Source organism: Enhydra lutris, unplaced genomic scaffold (genome assembly GCF_002288905.1).
Source record: "Enhydra lutris kenyoni isolate GAN:26980312 unplaced genomic scaffold, ASM228890v2 scaffoldscaffold63, whole genome shotgun sequence".
Classification (NCBI taxonomy): Eukaryota; Metazoa; Chordata; class Mammalia; order Carnivora; family Mustelidae; genus Enhydra; species Enhydra lutris.
In genome coordinates this window covers 9,944,278-9,964,789 of record NW_019154147.1, presented here as the reverse complement: position 1 = coordinate 9,964,789, position 20,512 = coordinate 9,944,278, and the positions used below count along the sequence as shown (strand labels likewise).

The 20,512-nt window shown below is 46.7% G+C and overlaps 1 protein-coding gene across 4 annotated transcripts in view; it reads left to right on the top strand.

Annotated features, from left to right (window-relative positions):
- The window catches only part of LOC111158754 (integrin subunit alpha E), a 74,550-nt gene that overhangs the window by 31,054 nt on the left and 22,984 nt on the right, over positions 1 to 20,512 (top strand). For all 4 annotated transcript variants that reach the window (XM_022521008.1, XM_022521009.1, XM_022521007.1 and 1 more), the window contains exons 6-21: positions 192 to 320; positions 714 to 829; positions 1,434 to 1,585; positions 2,750 to 2,903; positions 3,490 to 3,640; positions 4,125 to 4,192; positions 4,931 to 5,066; positions 5,647 to 5,789; positions 6,144 to 6,284; positions 6,932 to 7,156; positions 8,173 to 8,303; positions 9,647 to 9,777; positions 10,550 to 10,716; positions 11,905 to 12,033; positions 15,621 to 15,694; positions 19,097 to 19,229. In XM_022521008.1, coding sequence (XP_022376716.1) covers positions 192 to 320; positions 714 to 829; positions 1,434 to 1,585; positions 2,750 to 2,903; positions 3,490 to 3,640; positions 4,125 to 4,192; positions 4,931 to 5,066; positions 5,647 to 5,789; positions 6,144 to 6,284; positions 6,932 to 7,156; positions 8,173 to 8,303; positions 9,647 to 9,777; positions 10,550 to 10,716; positions 11,905 to 12,033; positions 15,621 to 15,694; positions 19,097 to 19,229 — 2,180 coding nt within the window. The remainder of the gene's footprint in view (positions 1 to 191; positions 321 to 713; positions 830 to 1,433; positions 1,586 to 2,749; positions 2,904 to 3,489; positions 3,641 to 4,124; positions 4,193 to 4,930; positions 5,067 to 5,646; positions 5,790 to 6,143; positions 6,285 to 6,931; positions 7,157 to 8,172; positions 8,304 to 9,646; positions 9,778 to 10,549; positions 10,717 to 11,904; positions 12,034 to 15,620; positions 15,695 to 19,096; positions 19,230 to 20,512) is intronic.

Below are 20,512 nucleotides of genomic sequence, written 5' to 3'. Positions count from 1 at the left end.
ACCTTGGACATCCCTGAAGAGGTCTCCTTGGGTCTCTAAAAAGAGGCACGGCAGGGCCACAGAGGCCCAGAGAGGGGAAGGCAAGCCTAGGCCCCTCTGATTAGAATCAGGGCAGAGCTAAATGTGGGCCTGCCTGGAGGTGAACAAGGAGGCTATCTGACTCTGAGTTCTTCCATGTGTGTTTTTTAAAGAAAATCTGGATCCCAGTGCACACGTGGATGACAGAGACTGCTACAGAAACAAGAAAGGCAACACAGAGAAGCCAGCCAGGTGGCGCCGGGCTCTGAAGATACAGGAGGAGGAGGAGGAGGAGGAAGCTGGTGAGGAAAGGCAGATCTGGGTTGCTCCCAGAGGCTGTCAGAGCAGATCTCTAGGCTGGTGACCTCCAGGAGTGAGGTGTGCCCAGGTCTGGAAGATGGGGAGCAGTGGCTAGATTCTGTAGACCTGGCCAGTCCCAGCTCTGCCCCCACTCCCACCATATTACAGATGGGGAAACAGGCCTAAAGAGCAGGAGCAATGGGAGTGACTCACTCAACAAGTCAGAGTGAGCAGGCTCTGGCTGCCTCTGCCTCTGAAACAAAATCTTCAATCTTGGGAACTTTACCAACTTCCTCCCTGAACTGAGCCCCCAGAGCCTGAATAGGGTGGGTACCCTGAGGGCAGTACACGCTGCCCTCACTGTTGCCTCAAATTCCACACTCATTCCTGACCAGGCACTGAGATTGCCATCATCCTGGATGGCTCAGGAAGCATTGAACCCCCAGACTTCCAGAGAGCCAAAGACTTCATCTCCAACATGATGCAGAACTTCTATAAGAAGTGCTTTCAGGTAGGCTTCCCTAAGAGGTAGACTCATGTGGTCTATCAGTTCTCTATTGCTGTGAACAGATCTCCTCAAAACAACAACCCCTTATTTGCTCACAGTTCAGGGTCAGTTATGTGGGTTGGGTCAGCTGGGTGGTTCTTCTGCTGGCCTTGCCTGGACTTGGTCCTGCAGCTGCAGACATCCTGTTGCTTGACTGGATGGCCTTCCTTGTCTGAACCATGTGCCTCCAGCAGGCCAGTCCAACTTTTCCATGGATACAATGTTCCAATGTATGCGTGTACTTCTCAAGGTTCTGTCACATTTGCCAATGTCCCATTGGCCAAAGCCAGGCACATGACCTATCCCATAGTCAATATGTGGGAGGGGACTACATACAGACATGGTTTCAAGGACAAGTCTATGACTCACTGAGAGCCATTACTATCATAGCTTCTTCCTTCTCTATTTGCTTAGAGATTTCCCTGTGCTTTAACATCTCCTGCCTGGAGGCAAGGAGAAATGAATGGATTCTTTTACTACTCCCAGGGGGAGCCACCTAAAGGGCAGGGGGTGCTTTGGGCATGGCAACTCAGCCAACCTCCTCCCCACCTTGGTTCCTCCTCTCTAGTGCAGCTTTGCCCTGGTGCAATACGGGGCAGTGATCCAGACTGAGTTTGATCTTCGGGATAGCCAGGATGTGAGGGCCTCCCTCGCCAGAGTCCAGAACATCACTCAAGTGGGGAGTGTCACCAAGACTGCTTCTGCCATGCAGCATGTCCTGTAAGTTTGAGGGTAGTGGGAATTTCCTGAGCATCTACTGCATGCCGGCTCACAGCCCTGCCCAGAGGCTCTGAGGCGTCACGCCTGGAGAGGTGGCTGGAAAGAGCTGAGAAGAGAAAGGATCAGGTTCCAGCTCTTCCTTGGCTGAGGGAAATGTGAGGTCAGTCCAGCCCTGGCTGATGGATGACATCCCAAGACATCCTCCAAAAATTCTTTCAAAAGCTCCTTTTGTGAGCAGTAGCAGAGCATGGTGCTTATAGTATGGGCTTCGTGGCTGCCTGGGTTCAATCTCAGCTCCAGTTTGTACTTCAGAGAACTTGGGTGAGTTGCCTAACCTGTCTGTGCTTCAGTTGCTTCGCTTTTTCTCTTTTTTGAGAGAGAAGGAATGAGCTCACATTGGCGAGCAGGGGTGGGAGGGTGGAGAAGGGGCAGAGGGAGAGGAAGAAATATAATCTTAAGAAGGCTCCATGCCCTGTGCGGAGCATGATGTGGAGCTCGATCTCATGACCCTGACATCATGACCTGAGCCAAAATGCTTGACGGACTGAACCACCCAGGTGCCGCAGATGCTTCACTTTTAGGATGAGAATAAGTAGGGACACCTGGGTGGCTCAGTTGATTGAGCGACTGACTCATGGTCGTGAGATCAAGCCCCATGTCAGGCTCTGTGCTCAGCATGGAGTCGGCTTCAGATTCTCTCTCTTTCTCTGCCCCTACCCCTGAGCACACACTCTCTCTTTCTCTCTCACTCTCAACATAAATAATAAATAAATTAAATAAAATGAGAATAATAATTGTACTTGTCTTACAGGATTTTGTGAGGATTAAATGAGTTAAAATATGTATGGTGCTTACAACAGTGCCCAACACATAAGTACTATGTAAATATTAGCCACTATTATTAATATCATTATTATTTACAAGAGTAGATTGAAGTGTGGTCCAAAACCTTTCTGTGGGAGGAGGTGAGGGGCAAGGTCTGTCACAGCCTCCCCTCCACCTGGCCCTGCTGTATGCCAGAGGGGGGCTTTTTGGGTTTTTGTTCTCATTTTGAAGGGCTCCTTAATCCTATCCAATTCTAAAATAGGTCAGTGAATAAAATTTCCCCAGAGCTCAGTATCCCTCTGGCGAAGTTCTCCTCTTCATTTACTGTCCCCTACTTAGAGACAACATCTTCACGCCAAGCCACGGCTCCAGAAAAAATGCATCCAAGGTCATGGTGGTACTCACTGATGGGGACATATTTGAGGACCCACTCAACCTCACTACTGTCATCAATTCCCCAAAGATGCAAGGTGTTGAGCGCTTTGCCATTGGGGTAAGAGCCAAGAGTTTGGGGGAGGCCCTCCCAATCCTGTGCAGCCTGGGGTGGGGAGGAGCCAGGGTTCCTGATAGGGGCTTCTGTAAACTGCTTACTCAAGCCTTGCTTATTCACAGACACTTAGCAACTACTGTCAGTCCCTATGTCCTGAAATTTCCCCATTCCATACTGGGTCTTCCCACAGAGGGCCTATTTCCCAGTGGTAGGCACAGCTCACTTGCCCAGCAGTGATGGGGAGAGCAGTGGACACTGAGAGACCCCAAAGGAAGGACATCAGGGAAGGTCCCTGGAGGAGATGGTGCTGAGCCGAGTCTTGGAGGACAAATAGGAGTAGCTGGCCTAGGGTGTGGGGGAAGCGGGAAGGGCTCTGCAGGCAAAGGGCACAGCATGTGAGAATGAGCCTGGTGTGAGAAGGAAGGTGTGTGTGCAGGAGAACAGGGAGCAGGGAGTGGATGCAGGTGGTAGAGGGCCTTGAAGGCCAGCAGAGGGATTCAGCCCTCTCCCTGGGCCTGGAGAGCTCTTGGGGCTTGCGAACCAGCCTACTCTTATGATCCTGATCCACTGACCCATGGCCCCTGTGCAGGTGGGAGAGGCATTTGAGAAGAATAGGACCTACAATGAGCTGAAGCTGATCGCCTCAGACCCTGATGACAGATACGCCTTCAAGGTGACCAACTACACAGCACTGGATGGACTGCTGAGTAAATTGCAGGAGAATATCATTCAGATGGAAGGTGAGAGCTCTGCTGGGCAGTCCCCTTAGGATTTGGCAGGAGGCCAAGCCCTATGCTCCAGCCCCACTCCTGTCCTCCCTCCATATGGCTCTCTGGGCATCCCATCACTTCTCTGAGCCTCAGCTGTTCCATCTCTGAAAAGGCAACAATATCCCCAGCCCTCCTCACTTCCCCGGAATTCCCTGAAGCTCTGATGAGAAGCTCCTTCTGATGCTGGAGAAAGAAGGATGACTGGGTTTGGATCCCATCCTCAGGAGCTCACAGATGAGAAAACTGTAGCCCAGAAAGAGGGAGTGAGCTGCCCAAGCTTACTCTGCCAGTGGCTCCTAAAGCAGGACCAGGTTTCCACTCTAGCCTGGTATATGTCCCATTATTCTGAACATGGTTCCCTCTGGGTATGAGGTCAAACTGGGCCCTTATCTAACTTAGTCTCTCCCTTCACCTCAGCCCACAGCAGTGTCTCACTGGGCTTCTTGGCTTCTAGGCATGGTTGGAGAGGCCCTCCACTACCAGCTGGCACAGATTGGGTTCAGTGCCCAGATCCTGGATAAGGTATGTGGCCAACTCAGTACCAAGCAGGCTTACCACAGAGGAGGGGCCCCAATGACCCCCAGGGACTCAGGGATTCCTGGCTCACAGTGTAGAGCTCTGCCTTCTGAAAGAGCCCTTTTAGGATAAAGGAAAACATTTGTACTTGCTCGCTCTAATCTGGACCTTTGAGGTAGATGAAAGAATGGCCATATTTATTACAGGAGGTCATTTTGTTCTGTGTGCTCAGGGTTATGCACTACTAACACAGGCTTTGGCTTAGGTCACTTGCCTACCAAGTTCCATACTTGTCCTCACCAGAGGCACTGTTCCTTACCACGGGAAAAATGCAGGCGTGGTGAGGACACCAGCCTTGCACGGAGGTGGAATTATGGTCAGCAAATTGCTTGACACAGGTAGACCTTGTGTGCCACGCAACGTGCACAGGAGATGAACTCTGTATTGTTCAATCATACTTTGTTTTCAGGCTCAACATCTGGGGCCTGGGTCAGATTTCTGTCCTGGGGGTGATGGGCACTGGAAGGATGGTTGTCCTGACAGGGTCATGGGTACAAGGCGGGAACCGAGTACTTGCTATCTTGCCTTCCTCCTGCATTTCTAGCCAGGTGGTCAGTGATCCCTGAAAGTGAACATGCCCTCCACCCCCAACTCTGTGCGCCGCACCCATCATCCCCCCTATCCCCGCTGTGGCTGGCCCGGGTCCCTCCCTCTCGGATGGCCTCCAACCCTCATCCCCTGTAGAGGCAGGTGCTGCTCGGTGCCGTGGGGGCCTTCAACTGGTCGGGGGGTGCGCTACTCTACGACATGCACAGCCGCCGGGGTCGCTTCTTAAACCACACTGCGGCGGATACCGAGAATGCGCAGTACAGCTATCTAGGTGAGGCGGGGCATGGAGGCTTCCTGAGCGGGAGCAGGGCCTAAAGAGCAACGCGGAGGCTGGGCCTCGGGCTGAATTAGGCTTCCCAGTTCCCAGGCTCTGGTCAGTTAGGGCAGTCACAGGCACTAAGCGATAGGCCTTGGTTGGGGACCCTGGGGCTGAGAATTAGGGCCTTCTGGATGAGGAGAGGGCCTCCTCAGGACGGAAGCTCACGGCTACCTGAGGAGGCGGGGCCTCACCATTAAGAGTAGTGGTGGGTGACCCTTCACCCCCGTCCTTGGTCCTCATATACTGTGTGTGTGAGATGAACGTGTGTGGTGAATGTGTATGAAGGAGTGTGTTTTGAATGAAGCTGTGTATACATTGGGTGCATATCACTTCTGTGTGGTGGGGCACATGTGTGTGAGAAGGCCCAGTGGTAAGTGGGAGCACTCCCTGATGCTAGTTTTTAAAAGGATGAGAAAGATCTGCCCCCCTGCCCAGGCTACTTTGAAGGACTGGTTGGGAAAATGGTGGGAGGTATCAAAGGAGTGGCCCACTGGGAGCTCCCATCCACAACCACCACCACTCCTTCTCTCAGGTTATGCAGTGGCCCTACTGCACAAGGCCTGTGGCCTCGCCTACGTGGCAGGGGCTCCACGGTACAAGCAGCGGGGAGCCGTGTTTGAGCTCCAGAAGGAGGGTAGAGAGACCAACTTCGTGCCAGTACTGGAGGGAGAGCAGGTATCTGCTGGAGAAGCATGCCCCCTGTTATTATAGATGGAGGATCTGGAGGCCCTGGAGGGAATGGGATAGGCTCCAAGGCATGCAGTGGGTTATTGACTCAGTCTGGACCGAACTCAGACAGAATGCAGTGCCATTGCCCCAGCTCTGCATGTCTGATTGGCAACTGGGTTCCCCCATTGTTGGGGATATAGCTGCTCACCAGGCTTCTTTGTTACTCTGGTGCACAAATTGATCTGGAATAACCCAAACTGGTAGTCCAGGAAGAGCAGGAGCTGGAATCTAGCCTTGCTGAGGGGTATCAGAGGAGGCCTCCCCAGCACTCTTGTGACTTGAGTTCCTTCTGGGCTATAGATGGGATCCTATTTTGGCTCTGAGCTGTGCCCTGTGGACATTGACATGGATGGGACCACAGACTTCTTGCTGGTGGCTGCTCCATTTTACCACATTCACGGAGAGGAAGGCAGAGTGTATGTGTACTATCTGAATGAGCAGGTAGGAGTCTCATCTTTGCAAGCTTGCCAAGGTTGTGGCTGCTCAGCCTGGTGCAAATCTGATGGAGGCTGGGAGCACCCTGGACCTGCCTCTAATGGCAGGACAGTGATGGGGAAGTGCTCAGGATGGATGGTGGCCAAGCAGGACACCATCACCTTTCGTCCCATACTCTTTCTCACTTTTCCCACCCCATCATCTCATGTTGATGATGATAATATCCCACATAACTGCATAGTTCACAAAGCATGTTCTGCCTATGATCTCACTTGTTTCTCACAGTAACTGTGTCACTCCCATTCTACAGATGAGGAAGCTGAGGTTCAATGATGCTGAGACTTGCTCAAGTTTACCTAGCAAGTATGTGGTAGAGCCAAGACTAGAACCCAGTTTAGTAATTGCCAGTCCAGTACCTGAAACTGTGGGAACAGAGGGGGCAGGCTGTGGGTTCTGAACTGCAAGGCAGGAGGATTCTAGCATTACCACTCACTCCCCATGTAACCATGGGGTGGGGGCCCGTTGCCTTTTCTGAGCCTCAGCTTCCCTGCTAGAGAATCAGAAACAAGTCCAGTGAGCATGCCTCCTGGGGTGGCATGGGTGTGCACTCCACATTCCTTCCTTGAGGGCTGAGGTGCCTCTTTGCTTTACAGAATGGTTCCTTCTCCTTGGCATACACTCTGAGTGGGCACCCTGGATTCACTAATGTCCGATTTGGCTTTGCCATGGCAACAATAGGGGATATCAGTCAGGATAACCTCACAGATGTGGCCATTGGGGCCCCCCTGGAGGGATTTGAGGCAGCTGATGGCAACAGCTTCGGCAGCGTGTACATCTACAATGGACGCCAGGATGGTCTTTTTACCAGCCCCTCTCAGGTAACCTGCAGGGCTCTCTTTAGCCTCTGCTCTGGGATTCTGACCTCCCCTTGAGGTGATGGCCTGAGCCCCAAGCAGCTCCAGTTCTAAGTGTCAGGTGGGTCCCAAGGGGTCAGGAGTGCCCAGTGAAGCCCCAAAGTCGCATGGAGGTTCCATACCAGGGCTTTACCCCAGACACTTCCAGTGGGATAAGAGGTGGTGGCAACATTTGTCTATTTCCTGACCTGTATCTCCCTTTTTTGGCATTCCTGACCATGGAACTACCTCAGATTCGTTTTTCTCTCTTTCTGTTCCCTCTGTGGCTCCTGTCCACGCCACCCCCCCAACTCCTCCATGCCTAAACTCTCATCTCTCATGACTCCCTTGCCAGCCTCTCATGTTACATATTTTGTGATCACTTTTACCCACCCCAGATCGTAGTTTCTCTCCTAACTCTAGTCCTGTATGTCAAGATGTCTCCTGAGCACCTCACTGGATGGCCCCCCAGGCATCTCAGTCTCATGCTGTCTAACCCAAAGCATCCTCTTCCCCCAGACCTGCTGCTCCTCTGGACGCCTTCCACTCATCCTCCACACATGTCCTAATGATTCTGCCTCCCATATCCAGCCCTTGGTCTGGCTCCTGTCTCGCTCTGTCCCCACCCCTGGCCTGGCTCCTTCTGATCCCCATCTTCTACTCTGCGTCTGATTAGATAGGACCACCTCACTGCCCAGCCCCTCATCAAGCCTCCTTGTACCCAAATCTCCTTCTGTTCCCACTGTAGTGGCCCCTAGCTAGGTCCTCAGATGGCCCTGCTCTGCCCCATACCCTGCTTCCCTCACTCTTCCCATGTCAAGTCCCACCTGCCCTTCAGGGCTCCATTTGAATACCACTTCCCCTGGGAAACCTTGCCCTTCTTTTTTCAGTTCCTCAGCTGAGGGCTTCCTGGGTTGGGGAGGAAAGCTGATCATGCTGATTTGAATAAAACCCAAAAGGACTCCCCTTCTCCTCCATGCCTTGTGTTTCTCCCTCCACAGCGGATCAAAGCCTCAGCGATGGCCTCAGGACTCCACTACTTCGGCATGTCAGTGGCTGGTGGCTTAGATTTGACTGGTGACCGCCTTCCTGACATCACCGTGGGCACCCTGGGCCGGGCAACTGTGCTCCGGTAGGGGTTTACCCTGCCTTCTGTGGTCCCAAGTCCCAGCCTCAACCTAGTTAGCCTGCCTTCATTGACCCCATGAAAACATGAACTGATGGGTGGGAGTAAATGTGTCTGTTAAGGGCATCAGCTCTGGAATCTGCTCATTTGGCTTTGAACCTCACTTCTCAATTAACCGTGTGCCCTTGGGCAGGTTATTGTATTTGAGTCCCAATTTTCTCCTCTGTAAATGGGAATAACACTAGCCTCTACCTCACAGAGTTATATAGATTAAGAGAATCTTTGCAAGGTATTTGGTACTGTGCTCAGTGAAGGCTGTTATTTTGATGATATGAATTTCAGAGCTGCTGTGCTCCATCTCTAAGTGAATTTTCATCCCATGGCTGTAAATACTCTGGCAAAGCACCTATCTGCCCTGTGCCCTCCACTGAGCTCCAGACTTGGCTATCTATTCAACACCCCTCTTGGCTGTTACTATCAGGCATCTCAAAGTCTAAAAATGGGCCTCATATTCTCACTCGATCCTCATTCTCCCAACCTGCACTTTTCCATGCTTCCCATCTCAGTAAAGGGCACCATTTATTCAGGACAAAAACCCAGGAGTCATCCTTGGTTCTTCTTTCCTTCTTCTGCCACTCCATTGACAAGATTTTGTTGGCTCTGCCTCCAAAAACCTCCCCATACAAGATGCTGTCATTTTTCACCTGCATCATTGCCATGGCATTCTTCCCTGCTCCCTCTCTTGGTGCTCCATTCCCCACACAGTGGCCAGAGTGATCCCTTTATTCTGCTGCTTAAAACCCCTCAGCAGCTCCCATTTAGAGAGTAAAAATCCAAATTCCTTCCTGTGGCCCATCCTTTCCATGGCCTGGCCCTGCCCATCACTCTATCCCCATCTCCTCTTACTAACCTCTGTCTCACTAATTGTGCTCCAGTCCTGCCAACCTTCATGTTCCTCAAACAAATCAAGCTCATTGCTGCCCCACACCCTTTGCACTAGCTGTACTTTCTGCTTGGAGTGAGGTTCTCCTGATCTTCAGCTCTTGTTAACAGATCTCAAATGTCTCATCAGTGAAGCCCTCCCTGATCACCCAGGCTAACTAGCCCCCAATCTCTGTTACCCTACTCTATTTTATTATCATAACATTACCTGTACATAGTTTCTTCTTACTTGTTTATTGTCTGTTTTGCCACTAGAGAAGGGACTTGTCTCTTTCCCTACTCTATCCTGAAGATGCAGAATAGCACTTGGTATACTGGAGATGTTCAATATTCATCGAATGAATGAATGAGCCAAGTGCTGAAGTCTTACGGTCACTTCTCATAGTTCTCTTTGCTGTCTCATTTAGCTCAAGACCTGTGGTTAACCTGAAGGTGTCCATGACCTTCACCCCTGTGGCACTGCCCATTGGCTTCAACCGCAGTGTGAATGCACGTTTGTGTTTTGAAATCAACCCTATGACCACAGTTGCTAACTCAGGTAACAAACAGCCTAGCTGACCCCCCCACACACACACTCCTACCCCCCTGCCGCATGCCATGTGTTGTGGTCACTCCTGTTGGCTTCAGTAGGGGACAGGAAAAGAGACCTGCCAGGGGAGGGGTACAGGGAGTGTTATGAAGTCCTGGTGCTTGAAATCCCTCTATTAGAGCTTATTTCCTTTGACATTAGGTTCTGTTTAATGGGAAGTACCACAGAAAAGGATGGTCTCCTATTAAATCCATACTATGAAGGGCTTTATCTGACCTCTGCTGGAAGAGGGGCTCTGTATCCCTTCCTCAAGGATTAAGGATTGAATTCCTGAAAGAACACTCAGAAAAAAGTAGCCAAGTCTCAATCTCCCATCTCGCCTATTCTGTACAGTAAGGGAATTAGCCCAGGTAATCTGTAAGGTGCTTCCAGCTCTGCTCTCCTTGGTTTTACTCTAGGGTTTCTCTCTCCATTTTCTGAATTATTCTTCCTCCTCATTTTCTCCTTCAATCATAGCCTCTTCTCTGAGCCCTCCTTCCCCTAAGGGAAGACTGACTCAGTCCTGAGAATGGGTTTGGGGCTGGGGCACTGAGGGACCCTATATAGGTGCCAGAAGACCATGATAAAAGTACTTTTGAAATGAAGAAACTAAGGAATCCATCACAAGGGACTGGGTGGGGATACCACTCAGGAGGGGCTCATAAGGCAGGCAGGCGAGGGGTGCTTTTTCTCAGGCTTATCCACTCTAGCCTCATTATGAAGGTGTGGTCTTCATTCCCAGGCTTCAGAGAGACATTTCTGAACTTCACAATGGATGTGGATGTGGTGAAGCAGAGGAAAAGGCTGCAGTGTTCAGACAAGAGTATTTGTCAGAGCCACTGTCGGGAGTGGGACAGCAGTATGTCGCAGCTTTGTGAGTCCCTCCTGCTTATTCCCACAGAGGGAGAGGTAAGTGGAGTTTAGAAGAAAGTCCAGAGGAGTGTATGTTGTTGAGAAAAGATTTGAGGTTCATGCAATGAAGGATATATACCTAAAACAAACTAGGCAATTAAAATAATCCTAATAGATTAAGAACCACATAATGGCATGAGAGATGGAGTTAATTGTACTGGAACTCCAGAGTAAAGAAATCTGCTGAAATGGAACATTAATTATACCTCTGAGCTTCCTAGAACCTCAGCACAAAGGGAAATGCTCTAATGGCTGACATTTTTCTTGGTAACAAATTAGGAATAACAGGGGTTCCTCCCACCTCATGTCATCTCACCTCACCTGGTAGTAGCATTGGGCTGAGTGCTTTTATATGAATGAACATCAGAAAAATTGAATGAGAAAGTAGAAATCAAGACAAAATCATTTATAAAGGTGCTAGAGACATAGAAGAAATGTATTTGTCAGCATTCAGAGCCTAACAGGGCCTAGAAGGACCTATAAGGATCATTTATTCCGGTAAACTTGTAATTATGCTTCCACCTACACATGTGTTCCTATGTCTGTTCAGAGTGTTAATTGGATTAGGAAAGAGTTTCTAGCAAGTCTATGCCTTCCTTAAATAAAAGCTACATTTTCCATGCAGGAATTATGCTCACCTCCTCTGGGGTGTTCAAAGCTCCCACCATGGCTGAAAGGCTCACTTAAGGAGAATGGCCAATGGCACCCTACGGAATCTCCTTTATCTTCAGCTTTTGCCTTTCTGATATGTTCCTCCAGGTTGCTTTGAGAAAGATCTTTATTAACACAGATGTGGCCATGATTCTTCCCTTCTGTGGCATCCATTTGCCCTCCAAAAAAAAAATTCAAATTGGTTTTTAATTCCTGTTGGGCAGAATCCCTTTGTGTTTGGGATGGGAACCAACAGGAGTTATTAGGCCTGAGGGCATAGCAGATCAAGTGAGATTTTTTTCCCACAGCTGTAGGCAGCTTGGTTGAAAGAAGTTTCCCTTCAGCTTGGCTTATTTGGAAGAGGCTTACAACTTCTGACTCACCACTTGCATTGTTTATTTCTTTTTTTTTTTTTTAAAGATTTTATTTGCATTGTTTATTTCTTATTATGACACATTAAAATTAAAAGTATTCTCCTTGTCCTCTTGTCCCCCGCATGCCACTTTGACCCCGCATTACTTGGTGACTCTGTAGCTCTGTGAGGAGGACTGCTTCTCCAACATCAGTATCAGCATCAGCTACCAACTCCAGACCTCAGAAGGCCAGCGGGACCATCCCCAACCTGTTTTGGACTTCTACACTAAACCCTTCACCATCTTCCAGGTGACTCAGCTATGTGAGAATCTCCTGGGAACCGCCCCCAACAAGCACCTGTTCCTCTAACTTCAAAGACTGTTAAAATTAGGAGGGCTCTCAGACAGTATCTGGGCCCCTTGCTGTTTAAATGGGGGAAATGGAGTTCCCAAGATGGTGTTAATTTGCCTACGGCCTTACTGGTGGGTAACACAAAGTCTCCAAACCACATGCAAGGTTAGTTCCTTCATGTTCACAGAAAACGTGCTTGCTCCATTTTTAATGATGCATAGCAATATGTTGTCCAGCTTGGCAAGGGTCTCTGATGAGGTGTGGTGGAGTTCCTGGTGTGATGGGGGTTCTGCATGGGGCCTGAACTAGAGTTAACCTGCTCTGTGCTGTAGACAGGATGCCCTTTAGTGCACCTGCTGACCCAGGTCCTGACCATGGCCTTCAGCTGAGTGTCTGGCCTACCACACCTATACCCTAACAGGCAGGTAATTTCACAAGAAACTTCTCTCATAACTAGGGAAGTCTGAGGGCGAAATAAACAGTCAGATTTCCCAATTCTTTGCTATCTAAGGTGATTTGGTTCTTACCTAGGCCCTGGCCCCCATGGTATTCTGTCAGTCTTCATTTAGAGAATCTTACGGCATATAGAAAACTCAGCAAGATCAAAGTGACAACGTGACCATTTAAAGTAATAATTACAGTCAGCTGGAATTAATTGCATCTCCAAAAAGGTAAAGAAGCCAAAAGCAGCTCATACTGGCACAGAAAAGCTTCAGGTAGCATAAGTTTATTTACAGGTAATCATAGGACACTCATGACTATCTAATAGTTTTACAACAATGCTCTATATAAATTAAACCATATAATTCTTTGGCTCAGATTTTGGCCAATATCCAATGAATCAGTCACAAATAGTAAACAGAAATAAGAGAGTAGCATAATCAGGGTAACTGTTTCCATTGCTCATCTGCCCAGGAAGAGAGAGAATCAAATTCCCTATGAGTGAAGATTGTCAGCTTGATTATTTTAGGCAAGAAATGTTATTTTAAATTTATTTATTTTAAAAGATTTTATTTATTTATTTATTTGACAGAGAGAGTGCATGAGATCACAAGTAGGCAGAGAGAGAGGGGGAAGCAGACTCCCTGCTGAGCAGAGAGCCTGATGCAGGACTCGATCTCAGGACCCCGAGATCCTGACCTGAGCTGAAGGCAGAGGCTTAACCCACTGAGCCACCCAGGCATCCCTGTTATTTTAAATTTATAATAGTGTACTTATTTTGTAAAGAATTTTTTAAAATTTGGTATTGATGGCAAGTTAGATGAATCAGAAAAGATTAGGAGAACTAATGTCACAAAATTTCATCAATAAGTAGATGATTACTAATTATATATATTTTGGTATTTTAGAACTTTTTTATTTTGAAATATTTGGCTCACTAAAAATATTAAAGAATAGTCCAAAGAATTCCCATGTATCTTTTTTCAGATTTCCTAAAAGTTACCATTTTGACATTTTATCATATTTGCTTTATCACTCTTTCCCTCCAACATATACATATACACACCCACATATGTGTGTATATATGCATATCACACATTTGTATTTTGCAGCCATTTGATACTAAATCACAAATATGATGCCTCTTTACCCCCCAATACTTCAGTATATATTTCCTAAAAAACAAGAACATTCTCTTATAAAACCACAGTACAAGGATCAAAATCAGGAAATTAACGGTGACAAAATGCTATGTTATCTAATGTACAAACTTTACTCAGATGTCACCAGTTGTCCTATTAATGTCCTGTATAGCAAAAGAGAACAATTTTTTTTCTGGCCCAGGATCATTCATTACATTTTTTCAGGACTTATTTTTAGACTCCTTTAATCTGCAATGGTATCTCAGTCTGTCTTTGTTTTTGATGACCTTACTATTTTTGAAGGATCAAATAGGCCACTTATTTTATGAAATATGTTTCCTCATGATTAGATTCAGGTTATGCATTTTTGGCAGGAATAGCACAGAAGTGGAGTTGTGTCCTTCCAAGTGCCTATGCATCAGGAGGCACGTCATATAATTAATAAATATGTTATAGGGAGATGCTTTGAGATGCTTTGAGTGTATTTATATCTTATGTAACATCCATTCATGATTCTTACCTAAATAAATTGTTACTTTGGTGTCCAGCAAAGAGATTTTTTAAAAAATTTATTCCATCAGTAAAATGGGTGTGGAGAAATTATTTGGTGTTGGGTTAGGCACATAGATGTTTCCAAAGAATGAGTTCTAGCTGGGAGCTTGGTTTAATCCTGCTCTCTTCCACTACGATTGAGTGAAAAACAAGCTACTTCACTGTATTAAAAGCAAAACTAAAATATTTGCCTCAAACTGTTGACCTAGCCAGATAGAGCTCCAGGATCTGACTTCTGCAAACTGTATCTCCCTTCTCCAGGAAGTAGGCTTCCTTTCTAGCTCTGAGTTCCCATTCCAGCTCCAGGCCATGGTAACAGTCTTTGCAGAAACGTACTGAGGTGGTCACTGCCTGCTGGGGACATAAATACAGAGATTCTCCTATTAAGGATCTGCCTGTGTTTCCTTCATAATAAAAAAGTAGATGCAGTTCCTTTAGAAAATTTGATCTTTCTGAAATAAGTCAAGCAGAGAAAGACAATGATATAGTTTCACTCATACGTGGAATATAAGAAATAGTGCAGGGGGACCATAGAGGAAGGGAGGGAACTCTGAATGGGAAGAAATCAGAGAGGGAGACAAACCACAAGAGACTCTGGACTCCGGGAAACAAACTGAGGATTACAGAAAGGAAGAGGATGGGTGTACGGGGTAACCAGGTGATGGGTATTAAGGAGGGCACATGTGGTGATGAGCACTGGGTGTTATACGCATCTAATGAATCGTTGAACACTACATCAAAAACTAATGATGTACTATATGTTGGCTAATTGAACATAATAATTTTAAAAAGGAACATTTGATCTTTCAACTTAACTAGGGCTGTTCAAACTTGACTGGGCCTTTTGGAGCCTATGTAAACTTCCATATTAGTTTGTTTTAGTGGAAGCAAGATTATAAGGGGAAGAATGGCCATGGGGGACAAGAACCTCACAGGACTGGACCTGATAATATGTGATTAGGTATATCCTATTCCTGCCCCTGCTGTTCCTGTCTTTACTTTTAAAGGGACTAAGGAAGCTTCTTTTCACTTAGGTTTTCTCCCCCCAAGTGTTCAAATTAGTGAGTTGTGAACACTGCTGCTTAATTCACATGATATAAATGTGACAGACACCCCCACCTTTCCATGAAGGTCACCACATTTTTTACCTTGACCAGAGGCCCGAGTCATGGTGTACCTGTGTTGTAAGACCAAGCACACTCCCTACCCCCGACAGGTCAAGGAATGTAAGTCACAGCTCTCTTGGCCCTATGGGCACAACCCCAGTCTATCAGCCTTCACTTCCTTGTACCTGTACTTCTCAGAGTCTAAGGAAGGATAAGTATGTCTTAAGGAGAAGATCATGAAGCAAAGCTACTGGGGATAGTGATGTTCCTGGACTGACTCCTGTTTCTCTCTGCTTGGTTACAGCTGCCCTATGAGAAGAACTGCAAGAATAAATTGTTTTGTGTTGCTGAGTTACAGATGGCCACCACTATCTCTCAGTGAGTTGGATCCAGTCATCATAGTTTCTGCAATTAACTTCCTTCTGAAGGCTTACCTGGGCAAAGCCCTCATCAAAATTGACCCAACCTCATGGCCCACAAAGGGCTTTGCATGTATTATCTCACTGGGTCCTCAGCCATACCATGAGGGAGGCAAGAGATTTGTATCCCTTATTAGGGAACAGACTCAGTGGTTGGAAGGACTGTGTGTGGTCACAGTGGTCATTTGGTGGACTTGAACCCAGGTCTCTTGACATCCTGGATAATGCTACTTTCATAACCCAGTGTCCCTTGCTCCTAGGACTATCTCAGTTAGAGGTAGCCTCTTCCTTGGCTCACCTCTTAACCAAATTACTTTACTAATTCATTAAATATTGACAGAGCATCTCCTCTGTGCCAAGCACTCTACAAACATGCTGAAGATACATCAGCAAACAACATAGACAAAAATTCTTGCCCTCCTGGTGTTTTAGGTGGAGAAGATAATAGGTAAATTTTATATTGATGAGATATACATAGTACACTATGAAGAAAAGGCAGGGAAGGTGGGAGAAAGTGCTGGGTAGGGGTGGGTTGCAGTTTTATTTATTTTTATTTTTTTTAAAGATTTTATTTATTTATTTGACAGAGAGAGATCACAAGTAGGCAGAGAGGCAGGCAGAGAGAGAGAGAAAGGGAAGGCTCCCCGCTGAGCAGAGAGCCAGATGCGGGGCTCAATCCCAGGACCCTGGGATCATGACCTGAGCAGAAGGCAGAGGCTTAACCCACTGAGCCACCCAGGTGCCCGGGTTACAGTTTTAGAATGGTCAGAAAAGGGCTCACTGAACTGATGTTTTGGTACCCACAGGAGGAGGCTGAGGGATGAACTAGGTGGGTGTCTGCAGGAAGAGCAACTGCAAATGCCCTGAGATGGGAGCATGGCTTGTGGGTGGAGGAATGGCCAGGACACCGGTGTGGTTAAAGTAGAATGAAGAAGGGAGGGGTAAAGCCAGAGTAGGGAGAATGGTTATTCACAGTTTCTGAGGCCCTGCATAAAGGATTTTACTGTGGACTGGTAAGCCAGAGGAATGACAGAATCTCGCATTTTAACAGGCTCATTCTTGCTGCTGTGTTGTAGACTATAGGAGCAAAGATGTAAGCAGGGAGATAGTAAGGATCTATTAGAATTCGGGTGCAAAGTGATGGTGACTTGTCCACAGTTGTAGCAGTTGAAGGTGGTTATATTTTGAAGTTAGAGCCCACAGGATTTGTTGATGGATTAGATGTGGGGAGTGAGAGAAAGAGAAGGGTCTACGGCAGCTTCCTTCATTTCATCCTGAGCATCTAGAACTTTGCAGTCCAGTACAGTAACTATTAGTCACATTTGGCTATTTAATTAAAATTAAGTATAATTAAAATTTTAGTTCCTCTGTTGAACTAGGCACATTTCAAGGCTCTACGTTCACCTGTGGCTGGTGATCTTCAGTAGCACAGATACAGGCTATTTCCATTCTTGCAAAAGTTCTGTTGGATCACACTGAACTCCAGAATAATGGCAATGCCAAGAACTGAATTGGGGTAGGAAGCCTTTAAAAGAATGATCTTGGAAGGCAGGGTGGAGAGGAAGAGCTAAGGAGTTTGGCTTTGGATATGTGATGGTCTTAAAATACCCACCCTGGCTATTAGTGCTGTATATGGAACATGGTACTGATGGCCTGTTGGCCAGGGTAGGCATCTGTGGGGAAGAACACCGTTGCCTAAGTCCTAGTAAGCCTTTTTGTAGACGTTTGTAGGACTTGTGGATGGCTTAGCCTATCTCAATTACTGAGGATCCACTTGAAGACTTTTGAGTGCTTTGGAATCCAACCTAATAATCAGATGCAGCTCTTTCCAACAGGAATTAATTACAGCCGAGAAATTCCCTCCCACCCAACTCCTTGTGATATGTAGCACACACAACTGGCCCCACATCGCCCCCTAGTGTAAATAGTAATCAGTCTCTTCCTTTTTTCAAAAGCATTATTGAGTCTAATCCTTAGCATCCAAACATTTCAGTATTTTCCACCTTTTTCTGGATATAGGTCTCCTAAAGAACCTAAGGAAAACTACAGACCCTACTCCCTAAAAGATCACATGTGCATACATAAGTGTTTGCATTTGGGGCTTTCCAAAACTATCCATGGTCCTCCGGTTAAGAACCCCTGTGAAATATTCCAGTGGCTCCCAGAGCCCTCTCCTGGGCTCTAGAACAGTATATCCAACTGATGTTTCAACAACTAACCTTGTTACGCCATAGGCACTTCTCATTATACCCCTAACTGAACTCACCTGGTCAACTGCCACCCTGGTGGTGGCACTCTGGTCTCCCTCATGAAGAGCACCACTTCGTCATCCATTCAGGACTTATCCTTGATCACTCTCTCTGTTGCTCTGGTTGCAAGTGTGGCCTTACTGTATCTGGCTTCAATCCCTTGTTTCTATCACCACTACTACTGTGTTACACAGGCATTTGCCATCTCTCAATTGGACTTCCACATACAGCAGGCTCTAGCTATCTCTGCCCCCTCTCTCCCACTGATGAATCTATTCTCTTCTCCGCTGTGCTAAAACAAAAGCAATATAACAACAAAACACATATCACATTGCTTCCCAGAGCTTCCTATCCTGTTTTTGAACATTTCGGATGGTTAGGAGATTTTCTTTGTATTGTTAATATGTTTTTCTGTAGATCTTGATTGTGGATAGTGGTTTTATACTCTGGGGCCCCACAGCACCTCAGCAGACTGAAAGAAGCTCTCACAAATCCCCCAGTCTTCTCTTCTCCAGTCTGAAAAGACTCTTTTAAACCAGTCTTTAAACTGGAAGGGCCTGAATGAGTTTGCAAATGGGAAACTGAGGCCAAGAAAGAGGCAGGGACAGTATCCATCTCAGACACTTCAAGCAGCTCAATCTCTGGTATTGAGCAGAATATCTGGCACAGAGAAAGTACTCCATAACTATATGTGAAATGTATGAACTTGGGAGAATGAAGTATCTTGCCTAGGGTTGCAGTGATTTGGTAGTAGAAAGAGGATTTAAATATAATTTTCCCAACCCTCTTTTGAGAATGCTTGACCTGAGGCAAATTAGTTAGACTCTCTTGGCTTCTGTCCTTTTCTATGAAATGGAAAGTAACCATACTATTTTATAGGGTTATTGTGAGGATTAATTGTGAAGCATTTAGCACAGTCCCTGCCACATAGTAATCAACATGGTAGCCATTATCCTCATCTCACACGCCAACTGAGGTGGGTGTGGCGGTCCAGGCATTTGCTTATGTTGAGCGGAAGAAAATCTAGGCTAAATGTATCCTTTAGGCAATGCTTGTCATTCTTAAAGATTAAATAAACTGGTAACTTGTTTCTATTTGCCTACCCGGTGCAGGCAAGAATTGGTGGTTGGTCTCACAAAGGAGCTGACTATGAACATTAACCTAACTAACTCTGGGGAAGATTCCTACATGACGACCATGAATTTGAATTACCCCAGAAACCTCCAGTTTAAGAGGATACAAAAGGTAACAGTGAAATATGCCACACATGGCTTTCCCTCCCTGTATGCCAGCTTTTTTATGGAAAACCTCCTAACTGGTCTCCCTGCCTCCAATCTCATCCTGATCCATGCAATAAATAATTATTAATGAGACGAATCCCCTCCAAACCACTACACCCTGTGCTGTGAGTCCAATCACGCTGTTGTCTGCCTCCAGAACCTTCAGTGTGGCTGTTCTGCAGTCACTTTCTTGCCTGCAGCCTTTCTTAACCAGGGTTCTGAGAGGGGAAAAAAATCTCTAACACATGAGCCTGCACTGGGAAAGTAAGAATCTGCCTTTTTCACTCCTGAGCCTGGGGTCACAGCCTGGAAGCTGGCTGCAAGAAAACAGGAAATAGTGTTTCTCCCAAGGACATCCTGCAGCTGCAAAGTACTGTAACACTGTGAAGTACTGTAACACTGAGAAATCTTCTTGAAAATCATAGGCAATCAGAAAACTTTGCTGCTTAAAGTTCTATCTATAATTATGAAACCATTTCACTTGGCTAGAGAATATAAGTCACTTTGAAAAGAAGCAGTCTTATTTTCCATCTGGGGTACAGAGTTTCAGATACAGCATTTCTGGACACAACTTTACAACTCCCTAAGAGTTTCCAAAGGAATGGATCCCTGGGTCCAGACCTGATGTTGATGGACCCTTTGATACACAACCCTGCTTTACTTAGAGCCCACCAAAACTCTGCTTTACTTCTACATTACCTGAACTCCACTCTTCCCCACCATCCCTTAATAACTGTCTTGGCTTTTGTTTGGTGAGACACCACAGTGCAGTTTTCTCATGGTAAGGAGTCAGTAAACCTGGCTTTGTCAGGTTACAGATTTGTCCCTAGGGTCTTAGGCTATTTGGGCTAGGACAGCATCTATTATATGAAAATAATGAAATTATCTCATAAGCTTCTTAAGTGGAATAAGTGCTGCACTATCCTTGGGAGAATTAAGAAAAGTGTCACTGAAATCACCTTCTGTATTCAGTGGTCCAGGTGAAGAGCCCTGGTTGAGAAAGGCTGTGTGGCAGTGTGGGGGCTCATGCTAGCCTTCCAGCCCATCCCAGTATGATAGGTTTGCCCAGCTCAAATGTCTCCTACCCCTGAAGATTTTACAGATTCCTCCTAGTTGGATTTTACCTCTTGCAATACTGTCTTTCCTTGTACCTTCCACGGAACCACTTGAGCCTTGTATTTAAATTCCTCAACAACCTATTGATCCCTTCTGCCCAGCTTGGGAGGAAGACAGAGACCAAGTCTGATT